Genomic DNA, 23093 nt, shown 5'->3' on the forward strand with positions numbered 1-23093 from the left:
GGATTGAGAAATAGAAGTGAATAAGGAAGGGAAGTGACTTGATTGGTGAGACAGAGGTTGGGGAGCAATTCTATGGAGAATGTGGAGTTAAGTAAAAGGAATGCCAAGCAAATTTGAGAATTCAGTTGAAATTCAGAGCTCTTTAAGTTACATTTGTGCTATTTATGTTAATATCAATATTGGTGAGTAATAATAGCTATTGATTGAGCTCCTAGTACAGGGGAGTTCTTATGTGTCAAAACAGCTTCATGGTATAAGGGAGGTGCTATCATTATCCCCATTTTGTAGGGATCAAACTGAGACATAGAGGTCAATAACAGAGAGGTAAGACCACACAGCAGCTAAGTGGCCGAAGCAGGTTTGAACCTGGGCCTTCTGACTGCAGAATACAGTACCCACCTTCCCTCTATACTCTGCCTAAGGAAAGCTGGCCTGATGAGAAGCTGGGGATAGGCAGGGTGAGTGTGATGGATGAAGGGGCAAGAGAACTGAGGGTGCTGATGTGTGTTCTGAAGGTAAGTGAGTTCAGGTAGGTAGGAAAGGAAGTGAATCAAAGGCTGGTAGTGAGGGATTTGTGAGTGGAGGTCAAAAAAGAGATTTAGATGGAATTGGGTAAAGAGAAATATGGGGTACTACCAGTTGTGCTTAGAAGGGGATGGGTTATTTGAGGTATAGCATTTCTGATTAAACCCAAGGCCACCATGTAGTCAAAGAAAGGAATGGCTGAGGATCAGAGGGGAACTCTTTGGAGTAGAGAAGTCTGGAGGATAGGAGATCTGGATAGAGCAAAAGATGTTGACTTTACTGCTTTAGTGACATTTTTCCTATTCGTGATATTATTTTATTAATTTGAGCATTGCTCTCTAAATAGTTTGTTTTTAACTGCGTTGAGTAATTTAGCCCTTCTCTTTTCACACTACATATACTTATAAATTGTAATACCCCTCTTATCCTACAAATTATTTCTGTTTGATATTTTAATATCTCAGTAAAATATTTTAAGGTTTTTTTAACAGTTAATTTTTAGTTTCTGAAGTTGAGCATTTTCTAGCTTAGTCATGACTAATTCTGTCAAATTGAATATTAAGATACATGGATACATTTTACTACATTTACAACTTAACCTCTAAAATATAATGAGGTAACATTAGGCAAGATAGTTTTTTTTAAGGGGGAAAAAGTAGAATACAGCAAATACTAAATTTTTTAAAAAATAAGCTTTTTACTTAAGAATAATTTTAGACTTCTAGAAAAGTTTCAGGGATGATTCAAAGGGTTCCCATATACCCCACACTCAGATTCTCCTATTGTTAATATTTACATTTGTATGGTACATTTGTCATAATTAATGAACAAATATTGATACATTATTATTAACTAAAGGCCATAGTATTTTCAGATTTCCTTAGTTTTTACCTAATGTCCTTTTTCTGCCCCAGGATCCCATCCGGGATACTACATTGGATTTAGTTGTCACGTCTCAGACTCCTGGTTGTGATAGTTTCTCAGACTTTCGTTGTTTTTGATGACCTTGTCAGTTTTGAGGAGTCCTGGTCAGCTGTTTTGTAGAATATTTCTCAATTTGGGTTTGTCTGATGTTTTTCTCATGATTAGACTGAGGTTATGGGGTTTTTGGAGGAAGACCACAGAAGTAAAGTGCCATTCTCATCACATTATATCAGGACTACATGCATAAACATGGATTATCACTCTTGTTGTTTACCTTGTTAACCTGGCTGAGGTAGGGTTTGTAAGAGTTCTCAATTTTAAAGTTACTGTTTCCACCCCACCTGCCTTCTATACTGAACTCTTTGTAACGAAGTCCCCCCTTGAAGAGGGCAGTTATGCTTCACCTCTTTGAGGATGCAATATCTACATAACTTATTTGCAATTATTCTGTACAGGATATTTACCTTTTCTCCCCTATTCATTCACTCATTCATTCATTTATATTACCATGGCTTCATGGATATTTATTTTATACTTTGAGTTTGAATCCAATACTACATTACCTATTTTGTTCAAATTGTTACAACTTTTGCCACTGGGAGCTCTTTCAGTTGTCTTCTGTGTCCCTTTGACATAACTTCATCATCTTTTTGGGAGCACTTCTTTACTTTCTGACACTAAAAAAATACTCTAGATTTATATTGTGTATTCTCTGTCCCAGTGCTAGAATCAGCCATTTCGCAAGGAGTCTTGTTTTCTTTTATTGGACAATGGTATTAGAAACCAAAATGTGGGCCCTGGGTGTGCTCATTGCTAATGGGGCATCATTGTTTCTATGCCCTCGCAGCTGACAACTTGGAAATGTACTAACCTGTGTATACACACATATCTATAATTATTTCTATATATGTCCATCTGTATATATGTATTAAACTAAGCATGAGTTTATACTGAAGTTTCCAACTCTAATCCAGTATCATATGGATCAATCTAGTCTTTTGCACTCAATTATCTGTAACTTTCCACTCCCACAATGAGAAATCTGTTTCCCACTTCACCATCAGACAAATTTACTTATTTGTTAAATCCCAGTATACATGTATAATGGTTTCAGAATTGTTAACCTCTTCCCCCATGAGATAATAATTTTACCAGCTAGAGCAAAGTGCCTATGTACAGTTTCTTTTGTCTTTAGTCTTACAGTCTTAATTCATTTTCAAAGTTACTTAGGTCACCTATTTTTACCCCACTCCCTCCAGTGAGGTTATGTCATGTATTTGGAATGCAGTTAGATTCTTTTGTCACAGACTACATTCTGCCTGGCATGCCCCAACCTCCTACTGATTTTTTTAAAATTTGCGTACTCTCTTCATCTGTTCTGTGGGTTTTGACAAATGCATAATGTCATATATCCCCCACTACAGTATCATACAAAATTGTTTCACTATCCTAAAATATTGCCTGTGTTTCACGTTTTCTACCCTCTCCTGCTCTCCCTGAACCTCTGGCAACTGCTGATCTGTTTTTTTGTCTTTATATTTTTGCTTTTTCCAGAATGTCATATAAATGGAATCATACAGTAGGTAGCATTTTTCAGATTGGCTTCTTTGATTTATCAATATGCATTTAAGATTCACCCATGGTGTTACATGAATTGATAGTTTGTTCCTTTTTATCACTGAATAGTATTTTATTGTATGTACATACCACAATTTGCTTATCCATTCACGTACTACATTGTGAATAACATTATGAAGCAACCTATAACATTTTGGTTGCTTCCAGTTTTGGGCAATTATGAATATGGCTGGTGTAAACACTTGCATGCAAGTTTTTGTGTGGACATATATTTTTAAATCAATTGAAAAAATACCTAGAAGTGTGATTGTTGGATTGTGTGCTATGAATATGTTTAGCATTATAACTGCAATGCTGTCTTTTGAAGTGGCTTTACCATTTTGCATTCCCACCAACAATGAATGAGTGTTCCTATTGTTCCACATCTTTGCCAAAATTGGTATTGTCAGATTTTCGGATTGTAGTCATTCTAATAGATATGTAGAAGTATGTCATTGTTTTAATTTACATTTTTCTAATGACAAATGATTTTTAATATCTTTTTATATGCTTCTTTTCCTTTTGTTTATCTTCTCTGATGAGAAGATCTTTAAGATCTCTTGCCCATGTTTTAATTAGGTTGTTTCTTTATTGCTGAGCTTTAAGAGTTCTTTATATATTTTGGATATAAGTACTTTATCATATATGTATTCAGTAAACAATCTCTCCCGGTGTTTGGATGTCTTTTCATTTTCTTTTGACAGTGCCTTTCACAGAGCAAGTTTTTAATTTTAGTGAAGTCCAACTTATATTTTCTTCTATGGATTGTGCTATACTATCATCAAACCCAAGATCATGCAGATTTTTTCCTGTTTTTTTTCTAGAAGTTTTACAGTTTTGCATTTTACTTTTAAGTCTGTGGTCCATTTCAAGTTAATTTTTGTGTAAGATGTGAGGTTTCTGCCTAGGTTTATTTTTCTGCATATGGATGTCTAATTGTTCCAGCACTGTTTGTTAAAAAGAGTGTTTTTTCTCCACTGAATTACCTTTACACCATTATCAAAAGTAAGTTGAGTATATTTGTGTGGGTCTGTCTATGGGCTCTCTATTCTGTTCCATTGGTCTGTCTGTCTGTTCTTTTACCAATGCTGTGCTGTCTTGATTATTGTAGCTTTATTGTAGGTCTTGAAAGTGAATCTATCAGCTTTATTCTTTTTCAGTGTTATGTTGACCATTCTAGGCCCTTTGTCTTGCCATATAAATCTTAGGGGGGTGTTCTGAATTTTAAAAATGAAAAACTAGAAATTGTTAATCCTCAGAGATGCAGAATAAATGCGATGTTTCTTTAATTTTTTTCCCAGGTGGTTCTTTGAGGCTCTGAAGTATCCTAAGTTTTCCAAGGCTAATGTCATCAATGGAATACTCATGACTGTGGTGTTCTTCATAGTGCGGATTGCCTCAATACCTCCTTTTTATGGCTACATTTACTCTGTGTTAGGAACGGAAGCCTACCAGAGGCTTGGATTTTTAATTCAGTGTTCCTGGATCTCTACTTGTGTTGTTTTGGATGTAATGAATGTCATGTGGATGATCAAAATTTCAAAGGGGTGCATCAAAGTCATCTCTCTCATAAGACAAGAGAAAGCCAAAAAGAGTCTTCAGAATGGAAAACTTGACTAAAAGTGGGCTATTGATAAACATACTTAATTCCTACCCACATTATATCTTCTGATAGGTTGAATTCTTGGCATGTTCTTGTGCTTCTTTATTAATTATACTTGTTATTCTCGGTTTCAACGTCCTTTTTTTCTAACCGTTAGAAAAGAGAAACTAAAATTTAGTTTTTATCTGAAGATTTATTTTCTGATATTCTTCTGCATTATAAGCATGGATAAAATCTTAAAGGTTTAAATAAAAATGTATAAATATGGTGGTGAATCTTTTTAGAAATCTGTTAACCAGCATTGGTATTTTTCTCTGTGAAAACATGACTATGCTAATTTGGTGCACTTGGTTTTATGTCACCAATTTTGCTGAAAGAATGGGAACTGCTTTTAAATCTGTAGATAGCTCTCCACATTTTGTTGTATTGCACTCATTTCTTACTATGGCTGTCAATACCTGTGTAGTGTTTAATTTCCAAATTGTTGAAATGTTCTTTTTCTTAGGCTGTTAGAAGTGATGTCTTTTTCATTTAGATATGCTGTCATCTACTAATAATGAAGTATTTTGCTTATTTTGGGAATCTTTAATTAGTTAAGTTATGGAAAATATTTCTTGCATTTTCAGATTTTTCTGACATCACTTTATTATTTCTATTTTTAACATTTTATCAAATTATTGCTTTTTTCTTTTGTAGTAAAGCTTAAGACTGATCTAATAGAGCTCCTTAAGAGATGAATTCTTCCTTCTAAACATGCATGTTCTAGATGACTATTTGGGCTAATAGGAGGAATCATTAAGAAAAAAGCTTTAACACTGCTGCCTCTATCTGCATCCCTTGCACTTTTTCTATGAAAAATATATTATTTCTATTTGCAAAACCTCCCCTGAGTTCAGAACCCAACATCATTAGTACCAAATCTTATGCAATATGTATTTATCATGCTCCTAAGGTAGGCCTCTTCTTGATGAGACCAAAACTACAAAAAAAAATCAGTATTCATATTTTACTCACAATTTACACCCATGCTTTTGCTTAACCAGCACTTTGAGTGCTTTGAATTTGTGTCTTTCCTAAAGGATAGGAAAATAATAGATAATTTAATCCAAGCATTCTGATTATCAATATTATTGCTTTATCTGAGGATAAATGACTGGTGACTTATTTTTTCTGTTTGTGTGTGTGGGTATGTTTGAGTTTGCTTTGGTCCTTACAACCCAAATATAGAATTAGATAGTTAGCTATTATTGCCTTTATTTATTTTTCTCAAGTACTTTAATGATCATTCTTAACTAAGGAAAAAAATTAATCAATGGTAAATACTTGAATTTAGTTGAACCCAAACCAAAAGATCTAATTCATTCAGTTTCTCAGTTTGAAGGAGAATGTGTGACTTACTCTTATTGTCCATGTTATGATGATGAAGGGAGGGTAGCTGGATATTTCAGGACTTTTGATTTGATGTGATTTGATTGATTTGGCTGTCCAGTGCAGATAGGGCCTGATACATTGTAGAACATTTGAAGAAGGTAACTGAGATCTCGGTCAGTAACTAAATGAAAAATAGAAATTGATCGGCTTATACCAGGTATGTTTATTTTTGAAACACTTAATTAAAGTAATATAAAATATAGGTATTTGTTTTTAAATCTGCTAATATTACATTGATAATTTGTTACTAAATTTAGTGCCTTCTACACATAGGCATTTAAACATGTATTGGTTGTTTAGCAGGGGTAGGAAAGCACGTGGTTTTATCTTGTTCTTTTCTTGCTCTTTTGCAAGAAAAAATGGCTTCTTAAAAGGAAAACATTTATATTAGAAAACTATTTTGGAAATTCATTCCTTTAGGAAGAAACAAAACTTGAAATAAATATTTTTGACTTTGGATATTTCTGTAGCTTCTGAACACAGATTTTAAACCCACCATCAAAAGGAAGACAATATAAAGATATATATTAGTAAGTTTCCATATAGAAATTTCCATTTTTATAGTTATTTCATGCTTAAAACTTCATTTTTACTTTCACCAACAGCACCTTTCTGCAGTATAACTCCTCACTAAGTAAGTGTAATTAAAATATCAATGTGTTGAACTAAAGTTTGTTATTCCCTTAGTCAGCAATTCTTATTTTATGCTGGCTGCACGATAGTTAATTTAATATCCAGATTCAATATCCAAAAATAGATTCTATGCATTTCCTCATAAAACAGACATGAAATGAAAAAGACACTGCAAGCTGCCATGCTACTTGAAGTCAGATCTTTACAGGAGCTATACTTTGCTGTTCTGTGATTGTATCCACCTACATAAGATACAAGTAGTTAACGACAGAACATTTCATTTATTAAATGATGAATTTTCCATTTATTAAATGACAAACTTTTGCTAGACATTTTACGTATTAAATATTTTGACTACATGGATTAATTTAAATGATTCTATTAGGCATTCTGATATTTAACAACTGTTAAAATATTTATAGAAAATGAAAGCAAATTGGTATAAATTTTTAAGCAACTCTATTTTTGTAGAAAAAGATTAGTGACAACCTGTAACTATAAAGATGTTCTCTGAACGTGTAGTACTCTAGAAAATAAAAATTCTTACAAAATTTTGAAAATGAATGAAAATCAACTAAATAACATGCAAGATCATAGACTCTGCATTAGATATTTTATTTGGGAGAATTTAGAAATTATGAGCTTGAGTTTATAGCGTCTGCATTATTGTGCCTAAAATCTTTTTAATGAATATTATTTGCATTTATTTAAAACAATATAGAGTTATATCTGAATGCAAAGAAATAAACTCCTGCTTAAATTGTCTTGATACATCATAGTAAGTTGAAATGTAATTTTTATTCCCACTGTTCGCTTTGGTATTTAATGGATTAGCCCTATGTTAAGAGAAATAATGTCTTCACCATTCCTAAGAGTGACTGATACACTGTGGATGACCCAGTACTGTTGTAAAGGACTAGTTTTAGAAATTACCTAGTTTATAGGTGTTTGAATCAAATTCTTTTCTAAATTTTAATAACCTATTTGACTCAAATCAAAATTTTGCTAAAAGTATCCGTTTTTAAATTGTATGCTTTCTCTGAGGTGCATTGGGCATTTGGAGAATGGTTCTTCCCTTTACTGTTGGTTACACCAGTTGTTATGTATTTAGAAATATTCTTCTCATGGAGATATACAGGGGAAAAATGTGTTGTAATATTCATGTTTGTTTTGCTTCATTTTTAAGGAAAATAAACATGTTCCAAAAGACACTATTAAAATAAGTGTTTGAACAAATCTCAGTTTCTAGGTTACTCTTCACTCCAAATATGTAAATATACATTTGAATTGGCTTTAAGTGGTTTAATCTGTTGGATGAAATTGAAAAGTCATTGTTGACATCATCAGTTATACTTCATAGAAGACTATGTATTTATGTGTTTTGGATTCTATAAGAAGCAAACTGGTATAATTTTATCAGAAGTGTGGTACAGTATGTCTCAACAGGTACAGACCAGCACAGCAGCGAGACCCCTCCTGTGCTGAGAGGCCTGGGGCACACACACACCTTCCCAGCCTTAACCACAGCTGGTTGACAATAGACACACTAAACCTATTGAAAGTGAATTCTCACATGAAAAACACGTGTGATATGTGTGAGAACAAGGAAAAGCCAGCAGGACCTGGGGTTGGAGGAGACAGCATCACTCATTCGCCCTTAAAAGCCATGATGCTCCTCCTTCAGTCCAGAAGTTTTCTGTCTGAATCCTTTGAGCCTTCCATCTCTTCCTCCTAATACCCTAAAGACTTCATCAGCACCTCCCTCCTTTATACTAACACCTTTCTATGTCAACTTTTGAGACCTCCCCATACCTGTAAGCTTGCCAGTCTATTGTGGCAAATTTAAAAGTTCACAAGTATGTTCTTTCATTGAAAAAAAACCCAAAAAACATTGCAGTAAGTTTCAGTAGTGAGCAAACCATAATTTATTAAGAGGCTATAGGAAGCCACTTAACATTTAATACTTATTTACAACAACAAGCAAAGCTTATAATGTTATGGTTTTATTGAGAAACATCCGTAGTCTCTTTCTTAAACTGGCTTAGCAATAAGAGCTTTATAATATGTTTCAGCTGGGGATTCATTACAAGCATGTAAATTATCTAAATGTTCTTCCTCAGACCCTCTGACAGGCAGAGGAGGAACCGAGGTAGCTCTGTGTTATGAGGAGGGTGTGCTGGCCTGTGGCAGCATTACTGAGTCCTGCTCTTTAATCAAGCAAACTTAGTTATGGTCCTGTTTCTTTTAAAAACAAGCTTATAGCGAGTGGATTACTCAGGGTGTTTTCCAAAGTACAACACCCAAGGATTTGAGCCCTGTCCCTTTTTAGCCCAGACCTCTTAACTATCTCTGTTAGCTTTGATAAGGTCATACCTTTCTTTGGAAGATATTTCGGGTGGCAGTGAAGCTAAAGATTGATTTGTTTGCATTGAAAATGTTTACACTGATTCCCTGTAAGCAGTAGACAGTTTTGAAATCAGGCCCGATATTTAAGACCAAAAAAAAGAAATTTCTAAATCTCAAAGATATAAATACCTCTGGCTGAAAACTCGTTAATTATTATCTGTATGTTTTGTCCTTTATATCTTTATGTAATTCTTTCTGTAATTAAGTATGCATTAAGGTATTTGCTACTTCTTGGTTAATGAAGCATAAAAATATAACTAAATAAAATATGCTATATATTTTTCTGTTTCTTGCTTGGTTTGCTTCTAATATGATTATGTCTACTTTTTACTCAAGGAATTTTTGCATAGATAATACTCTTACTAACTTGTAACTGGGATGAGTTATGAGATTTGGGGGTAATTATTTGATTTTGTAATAATAACTTTTAGAATAGATTTAATTTGAAAAAGTTACTTGAAAACTGAAGTAAATGTGACAGCTATAGTGATACACAATTTTTCTCTGAGAATATATCACATTAATATTGTCAAAGATTTTAGAAGTCTTTCAAAATACACTTATTAACTTTGAGAACACACCTTCTAATGTATTTCCATAAGGCTGAAGAACTTTTATTTACAGAATGTATGACTTGGTAATTTACAAATCAGTGTTACTCAGATTTATCAGATATTAAAATAGCAACTTAGTATTCTTGTTTCTGGTTGTGCTTTGGAGGGATTAGTAGACATCTTTAGGTATTTCCCTTAAAAATTTGAAATGTTTGTATACGTTGTATGTGTGCCATTTTAAAGTATATGCAAGTTCTAAGCAATAATCTGCATGTTATACAAGGTTGGCATTACTTTGTCATGAAAATTTTATTATTTTAAGAATGTATAAAATCAATATCCTATATATAAATCACTCCAAACCCACCCCCCAATGAAAACACTGGGATTTTCTTGTGTTAGAACACTACTATAATGTGGTGCAAAGCTTTGTATTTTGTGAAAAAAATAAAATCACAATTATTTAGTGCAAAAGTTTGAGTCTGCAAGGTGTGCGCTTGAATAATAATTAATGGGTGATAAAAATTGCTTTTCTCACATCCAATCATCTCTCCTAGCATCTGAATCCTAATGTTAATATTCACTCTTCATGATGCTTGTGGAGCTTGTTTACCCCCTTCCCTCCCTTCTTTCCTCCCTTTTCTCCCCGAGGCCCCAGCCTTGTAGCAAATCAGAAGGAACAGTAAACATTTTAGTCCTGCTTGTTAAGGAAAGGAATGGTGCTATCTAATCAATAGGCTCCTTTAGATTGAGTAAAACTTTGGCAATTATGTTTTCAGTCTCCTTCCCTTTGTCCCTTAGGCCTCTCACGTGGTCTTTAGTGTTTTTCCCAAATGTCTTGGCTGGAATTCCTACCTTCCCAAATTGCCTATGGTCTTAAGGTTGCATCTTGGTCTGAGACTATCCAGTAGATCAGGAAGCAGAGTGCTAATTGAATAGAATACTGAAGTGGTTTGGCCTTTGGAGAGTAGCATGAGTCATGCGTCAGAACATGCCTAAAATGTTGTGTCAGGACTGGCAAAGGAACAGCTGAATTTCAAAATTAAAATAGTCACAGCTGTCAGTGGAGGCAGGTCACAGGTAAAATTCCAAGGATTCAGAAGTCCTCTAAGCAAGTGGAAATGGGCGCTCTTTCCCCTACCTCAGGCTGTCTCAAAGATGAGTCACCCTTTATTCTGCTATTTTCCAGTCTTCATCAAAGCCTGCATACTGCTTTCCCTCCCTTTTGATTGTCCTTAAACATACACAAAATAAGCGATGATGGCAGATTTGCAACTTTTGCTCATGTGAGTAACTGATCATCTGACAGATGTTCCTGGATGCTCCCACAACATTAGGCTCTTCATCTATGGCCTGTGTACCCCCTTCTGCCCAATGAGCCCATTGTTGCTTCTGGCACAGTGCTCCTAGGTCCTCCCCGCCCTGGCTAAACAGCCCCTTCCTCTTTTCATCTACCCCCAGCTAAATTTTACTGCCACATCTAGTTTTATTATTTTCCCCAAATCTTTGTTTTTACCACTCCAGAAATTACCTGAGCAGAACTTTCAAAGAAGGTGACTTGTAGGGAGAAAGGAAAAGTCATAGCAATGGTGGGCTGCATTTCTGCTGAGGATAAAGTTCAAGGATAGATGAAATTTGGAAAGAATGACACAGGAAAGGAAGGAAAAGGACTTCAGAGAATAGGAAGAATAAAGAAAATGCTATGTATGTGTTCACTGCATTGGGTGACATGAACTTATCAAGAAAAATGAATATAGTGAAATTCCTATACGTGGTATAAGAATTTTAATGTCTTTTCTGTATTAAGATAAAATATGTACATTATTCATTTTAGATGCCTTTCTATATGTATGTGTTTATATGTAGGGATATTTGTGTGTGTGTGTGTGTGTGTGCGCACACATACAAGAGAGCATATCTTAGCAGTGTTTCACCCACTGCGGACAATCAGATGCCTTGGACGCAGGAATGAGGAGGTGGCCTTTGTGGAGCAGTGGTCCTAGTGGGCTGCCTGAGCCTGCAGGAAACTCCACGTCCTGAGCTGTTGTAGTTACCAAAAGCCAAACTATGCCCAACAATTCAGCTTCCTGGAATGATTTGTATTGTCAGGTAGCCTCATCATGAGAGGTTTTAGAAGATCATGAGCAGTTTCTAAAGTCTACTGTGCTGTGGACAGAAAGGAGGCATTAATGGATGCGGCACAAGAGGGTAGGATTTTGTTTGAATTGTAAATTGGAAAAGAACAATTTGGAAAGAGCGAGGTGCCTGAGAGCCTAAGGGAACCAAGAAGATGTATCTTTTTTTTTTTTTTTTTAAAGAGAGGCATCTTTTTATTTACTTATTTACTTATTTATTTATTTATTTATTTTTGGCTGTGTTGGGTCTTCATTTCTGTGCGAGGGCTTTCTCTAGTTGCAGCAAGCGGGGCCACTCTTCATCGTGGTGTGTGGGCCTCTCACTGTCGCGGACTCTCTTGTTGCGGCCTCTCTTGTTGCGGAGCACAAGCTCCAGACGCGCAGGCTCAGTAGTTGTGACTCACGGGCTCTAGAGCGCAGGCTCAGTAGTTGTGGCTCACGGGCCTAGTTGCTCCATGGCATGTGGGATCTTCCCAGACCAGGGCTTGAACCCGTGTCCCCTGCATTGGTAGGCAGACTCTCAACCACTGCGTGACTGGGGAAGCCCTAGAAGATGTATCTTAATCTCTGTGAATCTTAGTTTAACTGTAAAAACATTTGAAGTATCTCTGATGTTTCTTCCAACTCTTGCATCATATTTGTAAGAGCTTCAATTTGAACAAAACAACTAGGAAGGAGCAGAAGTAGCTGTAAGCTTGGTCATGTGATTGAAATAACATTTGAGGGAGATTCTCAGTGTCCAGTGAATGGGAGGACAGTGATAGGTTAGTGATGGAGAAACCGGCCAAGCAACTACAAGGTGGTTAGTTAAGCCAGATGTGTGCCCAAGACAAGGAGGAAAAAATAGATGGGCCAGATCTGATAAATATTGCAGAGGGAGAGCCAAAGAGATTAGAAGAACTCAGTGTGACTCACGAATGAGTCTGTGGAACTGAAAGGTGACAGATGCTAGTGGTTGTGACATCAGAATGTGGGGAGCCATGGACTGAGCGGGAGGTTGGAAAGTAGGCAGCTCTTAGGGGACATCGTGGATGAGACGGAAAAGGGGGAAGTAAGGTCTGGGGTCTTTTGCCATGAATGAGGAAAGAGAAGGTATGATAGTGGAAGGGCAGAATGGAGCCTGTGGTGGGTGTCACATAACGGCAACGTGAAGAACTCAATCTTGGTGAAAGAAAATGTCCCTCAAAGTGCCTCACTGTTACTGTGTGGTTTCAACTGCTTTTCTCATTTCGCACCCACAGTCTTGCCTTGACCCCTCGTGTCTGCGTTCCAGGTTCCTGACTGGTCACTGATTCAGGCTCTCCACTCCATCCTCATGAATCATTACTCCCCATGGTGTCTGCCCAGTGCCATCCAGAGTTTAGGAAAGGTCTAGAGATGATGGTAAGAGGCCCAAAGAACAAGGTCCTTCTATGGAGTCTGGCTGCAGGTCCCTGGAGAGGGCGCAGCCTTGCAATGGGGTTGACTCCTCAGGTGAGCTGGTCTTTGGATGGTGAGAGGAGGGGCAAAAGTTCCAAGAGTGTAGCAGAAGCTGGCGTGTCCTGGAGCAGGGGCAGGGAGGCTGCAGTGATTGTGCTAGGGCTCCAGTCTTAGTTCATGAATCGCCAAGAGGTTCCCTCTCGGACTGCCGTAGCCTCCTGATTGGTCTCGTCCACTCCACGCTCTCCCTGCTCATCCATCACCCCTGCTACTGACCAACACATTTAAAAACACAGCTTCAATTTGTGTCACAGCCCTCCTCTACTCCCAAGTCTAAATTCCTTAAACCAACTTTCAGGATTTCGGGGATTTTACCCGACTGCATCTACTCAAGCCCCACCAGCTGGGTACCATGACCAGCACCTGCTCATCCAGCCACAAGCCTTTGCACTTGCTGTGCCTCGTTCCCCTCACACATCTGTCACCTACTCATCACCTACTCAGACACGTATTAAGAGTACTGGTTCTTTTTTTACCAGCAAAAAACAAAACAGACGGGCTTCCCTGGTGGCGCAGTGGTTGAGAGTCCGCCTGCCGATGCAGGGGACACAGGTTCGTGCCCCGGTCCAGGAAGATCCCACATGCCGCGGAGCGGCTGGGCCCGTGAGCCATGGCCGCTGAGCCTGTCCGTCTGGAGCCTGTGCTCCGCAACGGGAGAGGCCACAACAGTGAGAGACCCGCGTACTGCAAAAAAAAAAAAAAAAAAACAGACAAATGCGTTCAGGTAGAACTGAGAGGAATAAGCTCATCGAATCATTTTAATATTTATTAAGCACTGGCTAGATTGCTAAGTGGGTTCCTGGAACAACCGGGGTGAAGAAACCCATTCTTGCCTGAGTCTGGATCTCAGAACTTCCTATCCTGAGTAAGCCTCTGAGCCACAGCCAAGCTGTTATGTTTTCTCTCAGCCTAAAGGTCAAAATTAGTTCACCCACCTCCACTGATTGGGCAAGTTGTGGGAGCTCAGCCCTCTTCAGCCTTCTGCACAGACTTTGATGTTTTTGAGTAACGTATAGGAAGGACTTCATCTGGGAGCCTGGAAAACTGAATCCCAGTTTTGGCTCTACCACCGACCACTAGCCATCTTAGCCAAGTGCTTTCACCTTGCTGGCATTTGTTTTTTCATCTGTAAAGTGAGGAGTTGAGTTGGGAATTGAAGGCCCCTTTTCTTTCGAATTCCATCGTTCTATGATAATGGTAATTAGAATCAGGGTTAGGGTTTAGCCCAGGGTATGGCAGACCCGGCAGACTGCAATTCTAGTATATTGGTTTAAGTTGTGTACGTTTTTGGGAGCCGGCTTAGATTCTACTTTTGATTGTGAATGTATACCCTTGAGTGAGGCCCCTTGTTTATGATTCTACCTTCCTCACTTGCAAGAGGAGATGGTATCACTTGCAGTCAATGAAGCTAGCCAAAAAGGCTGAGTATAATATTTGCTGAGTGCTTCAACATTTTTAGGGGAAAGAGATAAAGTTTTAATGATGTTCTTTCCCACTATAATTGAAGCCAATTTTTAAAATGCTTTTCCTAGTGTTAACCTTTGGAAGATGTAAACATCTTGATCATGGTATCCAAATATGGAACCCATTTTCTTTGTTTCCCACAATGAAATATCAGAAAGGAAAATAGATGACTGATGAAAATGTAAATAGTAAGTTATTTCTTTCTTTCTCTCCAAAACAAAAAATCTGAAAATCTGAATCAAATTATTTTGAGAAGCCAGTTACCATCAATGGGTCAATTACCTTGATTGACTCAGTATTGTGTAATCAGACTTTCCATAAGATTTCTGTGTTCTTAGTGACCCTAAGTGTGGGCTGCTGGAGTTGTTTGGTGGACTTTGTGCAGAGGCCAGGATAAACTGGGGTGGGGGAATTATGCTGACAGTGTTTATTGTCTATGACTTGGTTGGGTAGTATACTTGTTTCCTGCAACTTGATTGGTCTTATCTGACTGGTGATGGAATTATCTATAGTAAAGATCCACTCCAGATTTTTCAATCAGTAGATGGACTCTCTAAGGCACTGTATCATGAAGAAAGTAACGTAAGAAGTAGCTCTGCATTGCTCTAGGGGAAAATGTGAATGATTCCTTAGCATTGTAATGAGCTAATTGTAAACACTAATTACAATTTATATTCTAAAGAATGGAAGAGAAAATGGATGTGACATTATGTTAGTTTTTTACTTTAAAAATGACTAAAAGGGGGCTTCCCTGGTGGCACAGTGGTTGAGAGTCCACCTGCCGATGCAAGGGAGACGGGTTCGTGCCCCGGTCTGGGAAGATCCCACATGCCGCGGAGCGGCTAGGCCCGTGAGCCATGGCCGCTGAGCCTGCGCGTCTGGAGCCTGTGCTCCGCAACGGGAGAGGCCACAACAGTGAGAGGCCCGCGTACTGGAAAAAAAGAAATAAAAATGACTAAAAGGAAAACTTTTATAACCTGGGACCATTCTTTTTAGAAAGGGACCTAAGGTTTTTATTAAAAATGCGAAGCCAGAAGGAAGATGTTTACACTTCATTGTCTATCCCTTTCATGACTCCCCAATCATTAGTTTCAACTCTTAAATATCCTTATCCTGGATCTAACCAAATATGTACATTTTCAGTGCTTAACCAATGCTTCAGAGACCTGCTGGAAAATCATTCAATCCTGTGTAATTGGAGCCACCACAAATTCATGATCTCGGTCATTCACTTAAAAAACATTTATTCTCTAGGTACCAGGCACCATGCAAGGCAGAGGATATAGACAGTGAACAACACTGTTGGGGGCCTTGCCCACAGGGAGCTGGACGGGAATAGAGAGGTAAGGAACAGGAAAGCATATGGTATGTCAAGCGACTCTGTAGGGCGTGCCTTCCCTCTTTGATCCCAGATCTCTCATAGTGTTTCACACATAGTGATTCACACAATCAAAAAACATTTCACCAGCACTTACTATGTACCAGGATTTATTTCAGGCTCTGGAGATACATCAGGGAACGAGGCAGGCAAGGAAGTGTGCTCCCTTAGAACTTACATTCTAGCAGTTGGAAAATGGCAGTAAACAAGTCTGAAGAAAAGAAATAAATATACAAGGTAATTTCAGGTAGTCAAAAGTGCTAAGAAAGAAATAAAAGACAGGGGAGATTGGGGGCATTTTAGAAAGTCCACTCTGGTGGAGGTGACCCTTGCACTAAGACCAGGCAGAATCTGCAAGTATTGTGATGAGTATTCTAGGCAGAGAAAAACAGCAGGTGCAAATTCCCTGAGGTGGGGATACTTTGGTGTGTTCAATGAAAAGGCAGCCAGTGTGACTGGGGCACTGTTAGTGAGGAGGAGGAAAGAGATAAGACATGGTGAGAGATAAGTAGGCACCAGACCACATTGGGCCTTTAGGCCATTGTGAAATGGTTGGCTTCTCATCATGCTTAGAATAAACATTCCAGGTTTTAAGCAATCCAGGTGAGAAATGAGGGGGGCTTATGAAGGCTTTCAAACATTTTTTTACCACAGTCCACAAGAAGAAACATATTTTTTATGGTAACTCATTACATAAACACATATTCATAAACAAGAATTTCATGAGACAATACTCTTACCATGAGTGATGCACCCTGAGATTTTCTATTCGATTTCTCTGTGAAAGAAGAAATACTGGTTGTTACCTATTAAACTGATTTCATAACTCACCAGTGGGTTGCAACTCACAGTTTGCAAAATGCTGGTTCAGACTAAAGTGCTGACAGTAGAGAAGGAGAGAAATGAACATATTCAGGAGGTATTTTATTATTATTTTATTTATTTATTTATTTTTATTTTTGGCTGCGTTGGGTCTTTGTTGCTGCACGCAGGCTTTCTCTAGTTGCGCTGAGCGGGGGCTACTCTTCATTGTGGTTCGTGGGCTTCTCATAGCAGTGGCTTCTCTTGTTGCAGAGCACGGGCTCTAGGCATCCGGGCTTCAGTAGTTGTGGCTCACGGGCTTTGTTGCTCCTTGGCATGTGGGATCCTCCCAGACCAGGGCTCAAACCCGTGTCTCCTGCGTTGGCAGGTGGATTCTTAACCACTGCGCCACCAGGGGAGCCCTCAGGGTGTATTTTAGAAGCAGAGTTGACAGTGGTAGTTGATGGACTTGAGGGAAAGTAAGGGGAAAAGCCTGATAAATGATGATTTTCTATGATTTTGGCTTGAACAAATGGGAGAATGGTGGTCCTGTATCATAATATGGGGGAGACCAAGGAAGGAACATGTTTGAGGAGTAGAGGGGAAATCGAGAAATCTTCACTTAAACACTTCAAAAACCTCTGATCGTAAATGTTCATGTGCATAGAGATCTGTAATATTAATTGCTCAAATTACAAGCCGACAATAAAACAATCTTTTTATGTAAACTCTTAAAACTAAAAACACTTTTTAAACGTTAATTTTATTTTTATCATAGAAAAAAAATCTGCTTACTAAACTAAAAATGAAAGAAATGTGATCCATGGTCTACCCACAAAAAAATGACCACGGTTAATTTTTTAATGTAATTTTTTTCCATGCGTTTTGTTTGTTTGTTTTGCTGTACATGGGCCTCTCACTGTTGTGGCCTCTCCCGTAGCACAGGCTCCGGACGCGCGGCTCAGCAGCCATGGTTCACGGGTCCAGCCGCTCCGTGGCATGTGGGATCTTCCCGGACGGGGGCACGAACCCGTGTCCCCTGCATCGGCAGGCGGACTCTCAACCACTGCGCCACCAGGGGAGGCCTCCATGCGTATTTTTTTGATCGTTGTCTAAGCTTTCATAAAGATAATTGTTTAGGATTGGAATTATATAAGCAGTTTAGAGATAATCAGTGGTTTTGGAGGCAGAGGAATTTATGATCATTGATGTTTAATGAGTAGCCTTACTTTTGTAATAAAATCATTTTAATGAGGAACCCAATATTCAGCCCAATGTTTTTTCAAACTTTAAAAATCCATATACATGATCACATCATAATTTATAACCAGCTTTGGATATGTGCCGATATTTGCACATCTATACTCATCCTTCCGTATCCTCAGGGGACTGGTTCCAGGACCCGCTTCAAATTCCAAAATCTGAGGATGCTCAAGTCCCTTATATAAAATGGCATAGTATTTGCATATAACCTACAGACACCCTCCCATATACTTTAAATCATCTATTACTCATAATACCTAATACAATGTAAATGCTATGTAAATAGTTTCTGGCCCACAGGCAAATTCAAGTTTTGCTTTTGGGGACTTTCTGGAATCCTTTTTTCTATATATTTTCAGGCTGCAGTTGGTTGGATCCACAGATGTGGCACCTGTGGGTATGAAGGGCCAACTACTTTACACACTCTCCAACATCCATCTTTGTCCCCACTGAGAATCCTGGCTACACAGGCTTCCAAATTTTTCAATTATAAAATAATTAAATATGCTTGTCTGAATTACATGTGCTCTTTCTGGCCTCTTTGACTTCCCATCTGATGCATCCCTTAAAAAACTACATGCTTGGGACTTCCCTAGTGGTGCAGTGGTTAAGAACCCGCCTGCCAATGCAGGGGACACAGGTTCGAGCCCTGGTCTGGGAAGATCCCACACGCCAAGGAACAACCAAGTCCACACGCCACAACTACTGAGCCTGCACTCTAGAGCCTGCATGCCACAACTACTGAGCCCACACGCCACAGCTACTGAAGCCCGGGCGCCCTAGAGCCTGTGCTCTGCAAGAAGAGAAACCACTGCGACGAGAAGTCCACGCACAGCAACCAGAGAAAGCCCGTGCGCAGCAACGAAGGCCAATGCAGCCAAAAATAAATAATAAATAAATATATTTTAAAAAGCTACATGCTTCTCAGCCTCCTCCAAGACTCCATTCCTCTATGACACATGATTACATCAAGCCCAGCTGGGCTTTCAGACAACAAAGCGTATTTCACAGTTCTGATAAGACTGTCAGATACTGTGTTTGTGGTAACCTGAAATCCACAAAAATATTTTCTCTCAGACTCAACCGTCTGTGAAGCATTGTCCTAGGCTTAATGTAAACAAATATGAGGGCAAACAAGGCCTCTGCCCTCAAGGAGTTTATAATCTGATCTCATTGCCAAGCAGCTTTTTGAAAAGAAATTTTTCATTTTAGAGCAATTTAAAATTTACTTTAAAATTATGAAGATAGTACAGAGTGCCCATATACGCCAAACCGTTTCCCCTATTATTAACTTTTATATTAGTATGGTGCATAATTTTACAGTCAATTTAAATCATATCATTGATAAAGTTTTGAATTCTGACCTTTTCACATTACAGAATATCCTAAACATTGTTTCCACTTAAAATGAACATAAATGTTGGCCAGATACTCTAGATATTACCTGTGCCAGCCACTTCCTTTATTAGATGAGGAAACAGAGGCATGGAGAGATCTTATGTGTTTTGGCAAAGACCAGAGTAGTGTATAAAACCACAGCTGCAGGTCCTTCAGTGTCACGTGGCTGCTCCTTACCTAGCAGGGAGAAGACGTGAGGACGTAGGGGATACTTCGTGCATTCATTCAACCAAGTCACTGAGTGCCCACGGAGTATCAGAGATTATTCAGGTGGTGGGGAAAAGGTAACAAAGCTGTTCAATCTCTACCCACCAGGAGCTGATGTTGTAAACGTCTTTGAATTGAGATCACAGGGTACGAGGATATTGAGTGTCTGCTTTACTTCAGTGAAGTGGCCAGGGGAAAAGTGTACTGGGAAATGGAAGCCGAACATAATTTCAGAGGGTTTGTGTGGTAGGATGACTAATGGTCCCCCAAAGATGTCCATGTCCTAATCCCTGGAATCTGTGAATATGTTACCTTACATGGCAAAAGGGACTTTGCAGATGTGATTAAGGATCTTGATTATCCAGGTGGGCCCAATGTAATCACAAAAGTCCTTATAATGGAGGGAAAGAGAGAGGCATGAGAATCAGAGGAGACGGGACAAGAGATGCAGCTGGCAGTGATGGGCCTCACAGGCTCACAGGAGGCCAGGAGATGAGGAACATGGGCAGCCTCTAGAGGCTGGAAAAGGCAGAAAACAGACCCCCCTAGAGCCTCCAGAAGGAAGGCAGGCCTGCCAAAGCTTTGATTTTAGCTCTTTAAGACCCATTCTAGACTCTGACCTCCAGAACTATAGGAGAACAAATTGTGTTGCTTTAAGCCACTAAATTTGTGGTAATTTGTTACAGCATCAATAGAAACTAATAAAGTTGCTAAATTGGCTATGTAGAGACTACTTTTTATACAAAGAAAGGTTATTAAGATTATATGATTATAGATTATTAGACTCTAAGTTTCATCTCTGCTCTATCTAATCCAATAACCTCATCTTTTTAAAGGAAAATAATGATGAGAAAAAAAAGTAATGCCAAACATTTCTTTGTTCAAACTGATTATGTAACTTTCGATTAGAAACTATAATGTGGGGCTTCCCTGGTGGTGCAGTGGTTGAGAGTTCACCTGATGATGCAGGGGACACGGGTTCGTGCCCCGGTCCGGGAAGATCCCACATGCTGCAGAGAGCAGCTGGGCCCATGAGCCATGGCCGCTGAGCCTGCGCGTCCGGAGCCTGTGCTCCTCAACGGGAGAGGCCACAACAGTGAGAGGCCCGCGTCCGGCCAAAAAAAAAAAAAAAAAAAAAAAAAAGAAACTATAATGTAGCAGCACGATTCATAATAGCCTTAAACTGGAAACAACCCAAATGTCATCAATAATAGAATGGAAAACCAACTGTTATATATTCCCATAATGGAATATTATACAGCAATGAGAATGTATGAACTACAATTACAAGCAAATATGGATGAATTACATGAACTCATGCTATTTTTGAGTAAAAGAAGTTCAATACAAATAGTGAATACCATATGATTCTGTTTACATAAAGTTCAAAAACAGGCAAAAGTGATCTGTGATGTTAAAAGTTACATTGATCCCAATCTGTTACTGAAACTCTAACACCTCTGTGAAAATTATATAATTCAGACTTACAGCAACAGTTTCAAAAATAGATTTCAAAAGCATGACAATTGTAATCATTATATCCAAAACAAATATCAAAAAATATTGACCAGACAAGACAAATGGTTAACATGGTAAGGTGCAAAAGTATTAAATGATGAGTGAAATTTAAAAAAAAACAGTTACACTGGAGAAGGGTGAGGGTAATGACGAGGCAGGGCAGGATGGAGGCTCCTGGGATGCTGGCAATGTTCTGTTTCTTGATCTCAGTGCTGGTTACATGAATGAGTTCACTTTGTGAAACCTCATATGATTTGTACAAACTTCTGTATGCTGCACATCAATGAAAAGATTACTTAAAATAAAACTATATAAATGTGTGGCCTCAATGGTTGTTTTAACATTGGGGTTGTGGCCCCAATGGTTGTTTAGCTTGATATAAAGACTAAGAGCCTTTAGAGGGAAAATAATGAGCAAACCCCGCCTCTGGGCCCTTCTTGGATTCATTGCCCAAAAACAAAGCCAACAGCCCTCCCTGGCTTTAGAATGTTAGATTTAAGATTTGTCCTAAAACATTTGAAACACTTGCTTTGTGCTGCACTTATTAAATTCTCTCCCCAACTTCCCCCAGAACACTTTATTTCCAACTGGTGTTTAAAAATATTATTTAATTATTGGTAAGTAGGCTGGAAGGAAAGTCTTTAATAAGTTAATGATAAATAACAATTGCCTAATTATGATTCTGTGGAAGAACGAGGCTTTCTGGTGTGCTTGGAATTCTATCTACTCTGGGCACCCCTTATTTTGAGCAGGCTGCTGGTGGAATGCTAAGCCTAGAGTCTGACTAAATGACCCTTCACGCTCAATGTCGTGGGGGAAGAATTTGTACAAGGCTGTTGAGTTCATTTAAAGAATGGTGAACAATTTAAATTTAAATACTAAACCATCTGTAAATTAAATGGTTTAAATAATAAGCATTTAAATAATACATATCCTTTAGATGCCATGGAAAAAGATAATTTCCTATAACAAATATGATTTCTAAGATGTGCGGTCCTGACATAATTTTTGATTGCCTGTAAGAATCAAAATTTTGTAGTTAATAGTTGAATACCTTGGGGGAACTTCTTGCCCTTCAGCAAACATTGAGAACGGCAATTAAATTTAAGTAAGTCTTGGGCTTCCCTGGTGGCGCAGTGGTTGAGAGTCTGCCTGCCGATTCAGGGGACACGGGTTCGTGCCCCGGTCCGGGAAGATCGCACATGCCGCAGAGCGGCTGGGCCCATGAGCCATGGCCGCTGAGCCTGTCCGTCCGGAGCCTGTGCTCCGCAATGGGAGAGGCCACAACAGTGAACAGGCCCGCGTACCGCAAAAAAAAAAAAAAAAAAAAAAATTAAGTCTTTACCCCTCCAGGCTAGTGCTCCTTGTTTATTCTGTTCTTGAGGTTGCTGCAGTGTGAGTGCTTCCAACATTCTCTTATCTTTGCTAAGGAGGAGGAGAGACAGTGCTTGGAATTATCGAAGTACTTATAGCAACAAGACTATTTCTACACAAGGTTCATTATCAAATGTCATTGTGACCTCCAACATTAATTTTACCTAAAGATGAAAGACATTTTGGAGGGTGTTTGTAATTTTATGTCACAATTTTAAGGAAGCCCAAATCCTAAAGTTGAATATTGACTTAATACAGTTTATTTTTGGTAACTAAGTTCCTACCAAAAAAAAAGAAATGAGTGAAAGTTGGTGCTCAATTCTGGTGGAGAATACTAACAACAACAAGGGCAACAACCACATCACCTTAAAAACATAAATCAA

The 23093-nt window shown here is 38.5% G+C and overlaps 1 protein-coding gene across 1 annotated transcript in view; it reads left to right on the forward strand.

The window, feature by feature from the left end:
- LOC307048516 (TLC domain-containing protein 4-like) overlaps positions 1–4797 on the forward strand; it is a gene marked incomplete at its 5' end in the record, with an annotated part of 38504 nt that extends 33707 nt beyond the window's left edge. Inside the window, one exon of the mRNA XM_079697613.1 lies at positions 4368–4797. Coding sequence (XP_079553739.1) covers positions 4368–4686 — 319 coding nt within the window. The 3' untranslated portion in view covers positions 4687–4797. The remainder of the gene's footprint in view (positions 1–4367) is intronic.
- Positions 4798–23093: the final 18296 nt, after the last annotated feature.

Source organism: Hyperoodon ampullatus (assembly GCF_949752795.1).
Source record: "Hyperoodon ampullatus genome assembly, chromosome: 2".
NCBI lineage: Eukaryota > Metazoa > Chordata > Mammalia > Artiodactyla > Ziphiidae > Hyperoodon > Hyperoodon ampullatus.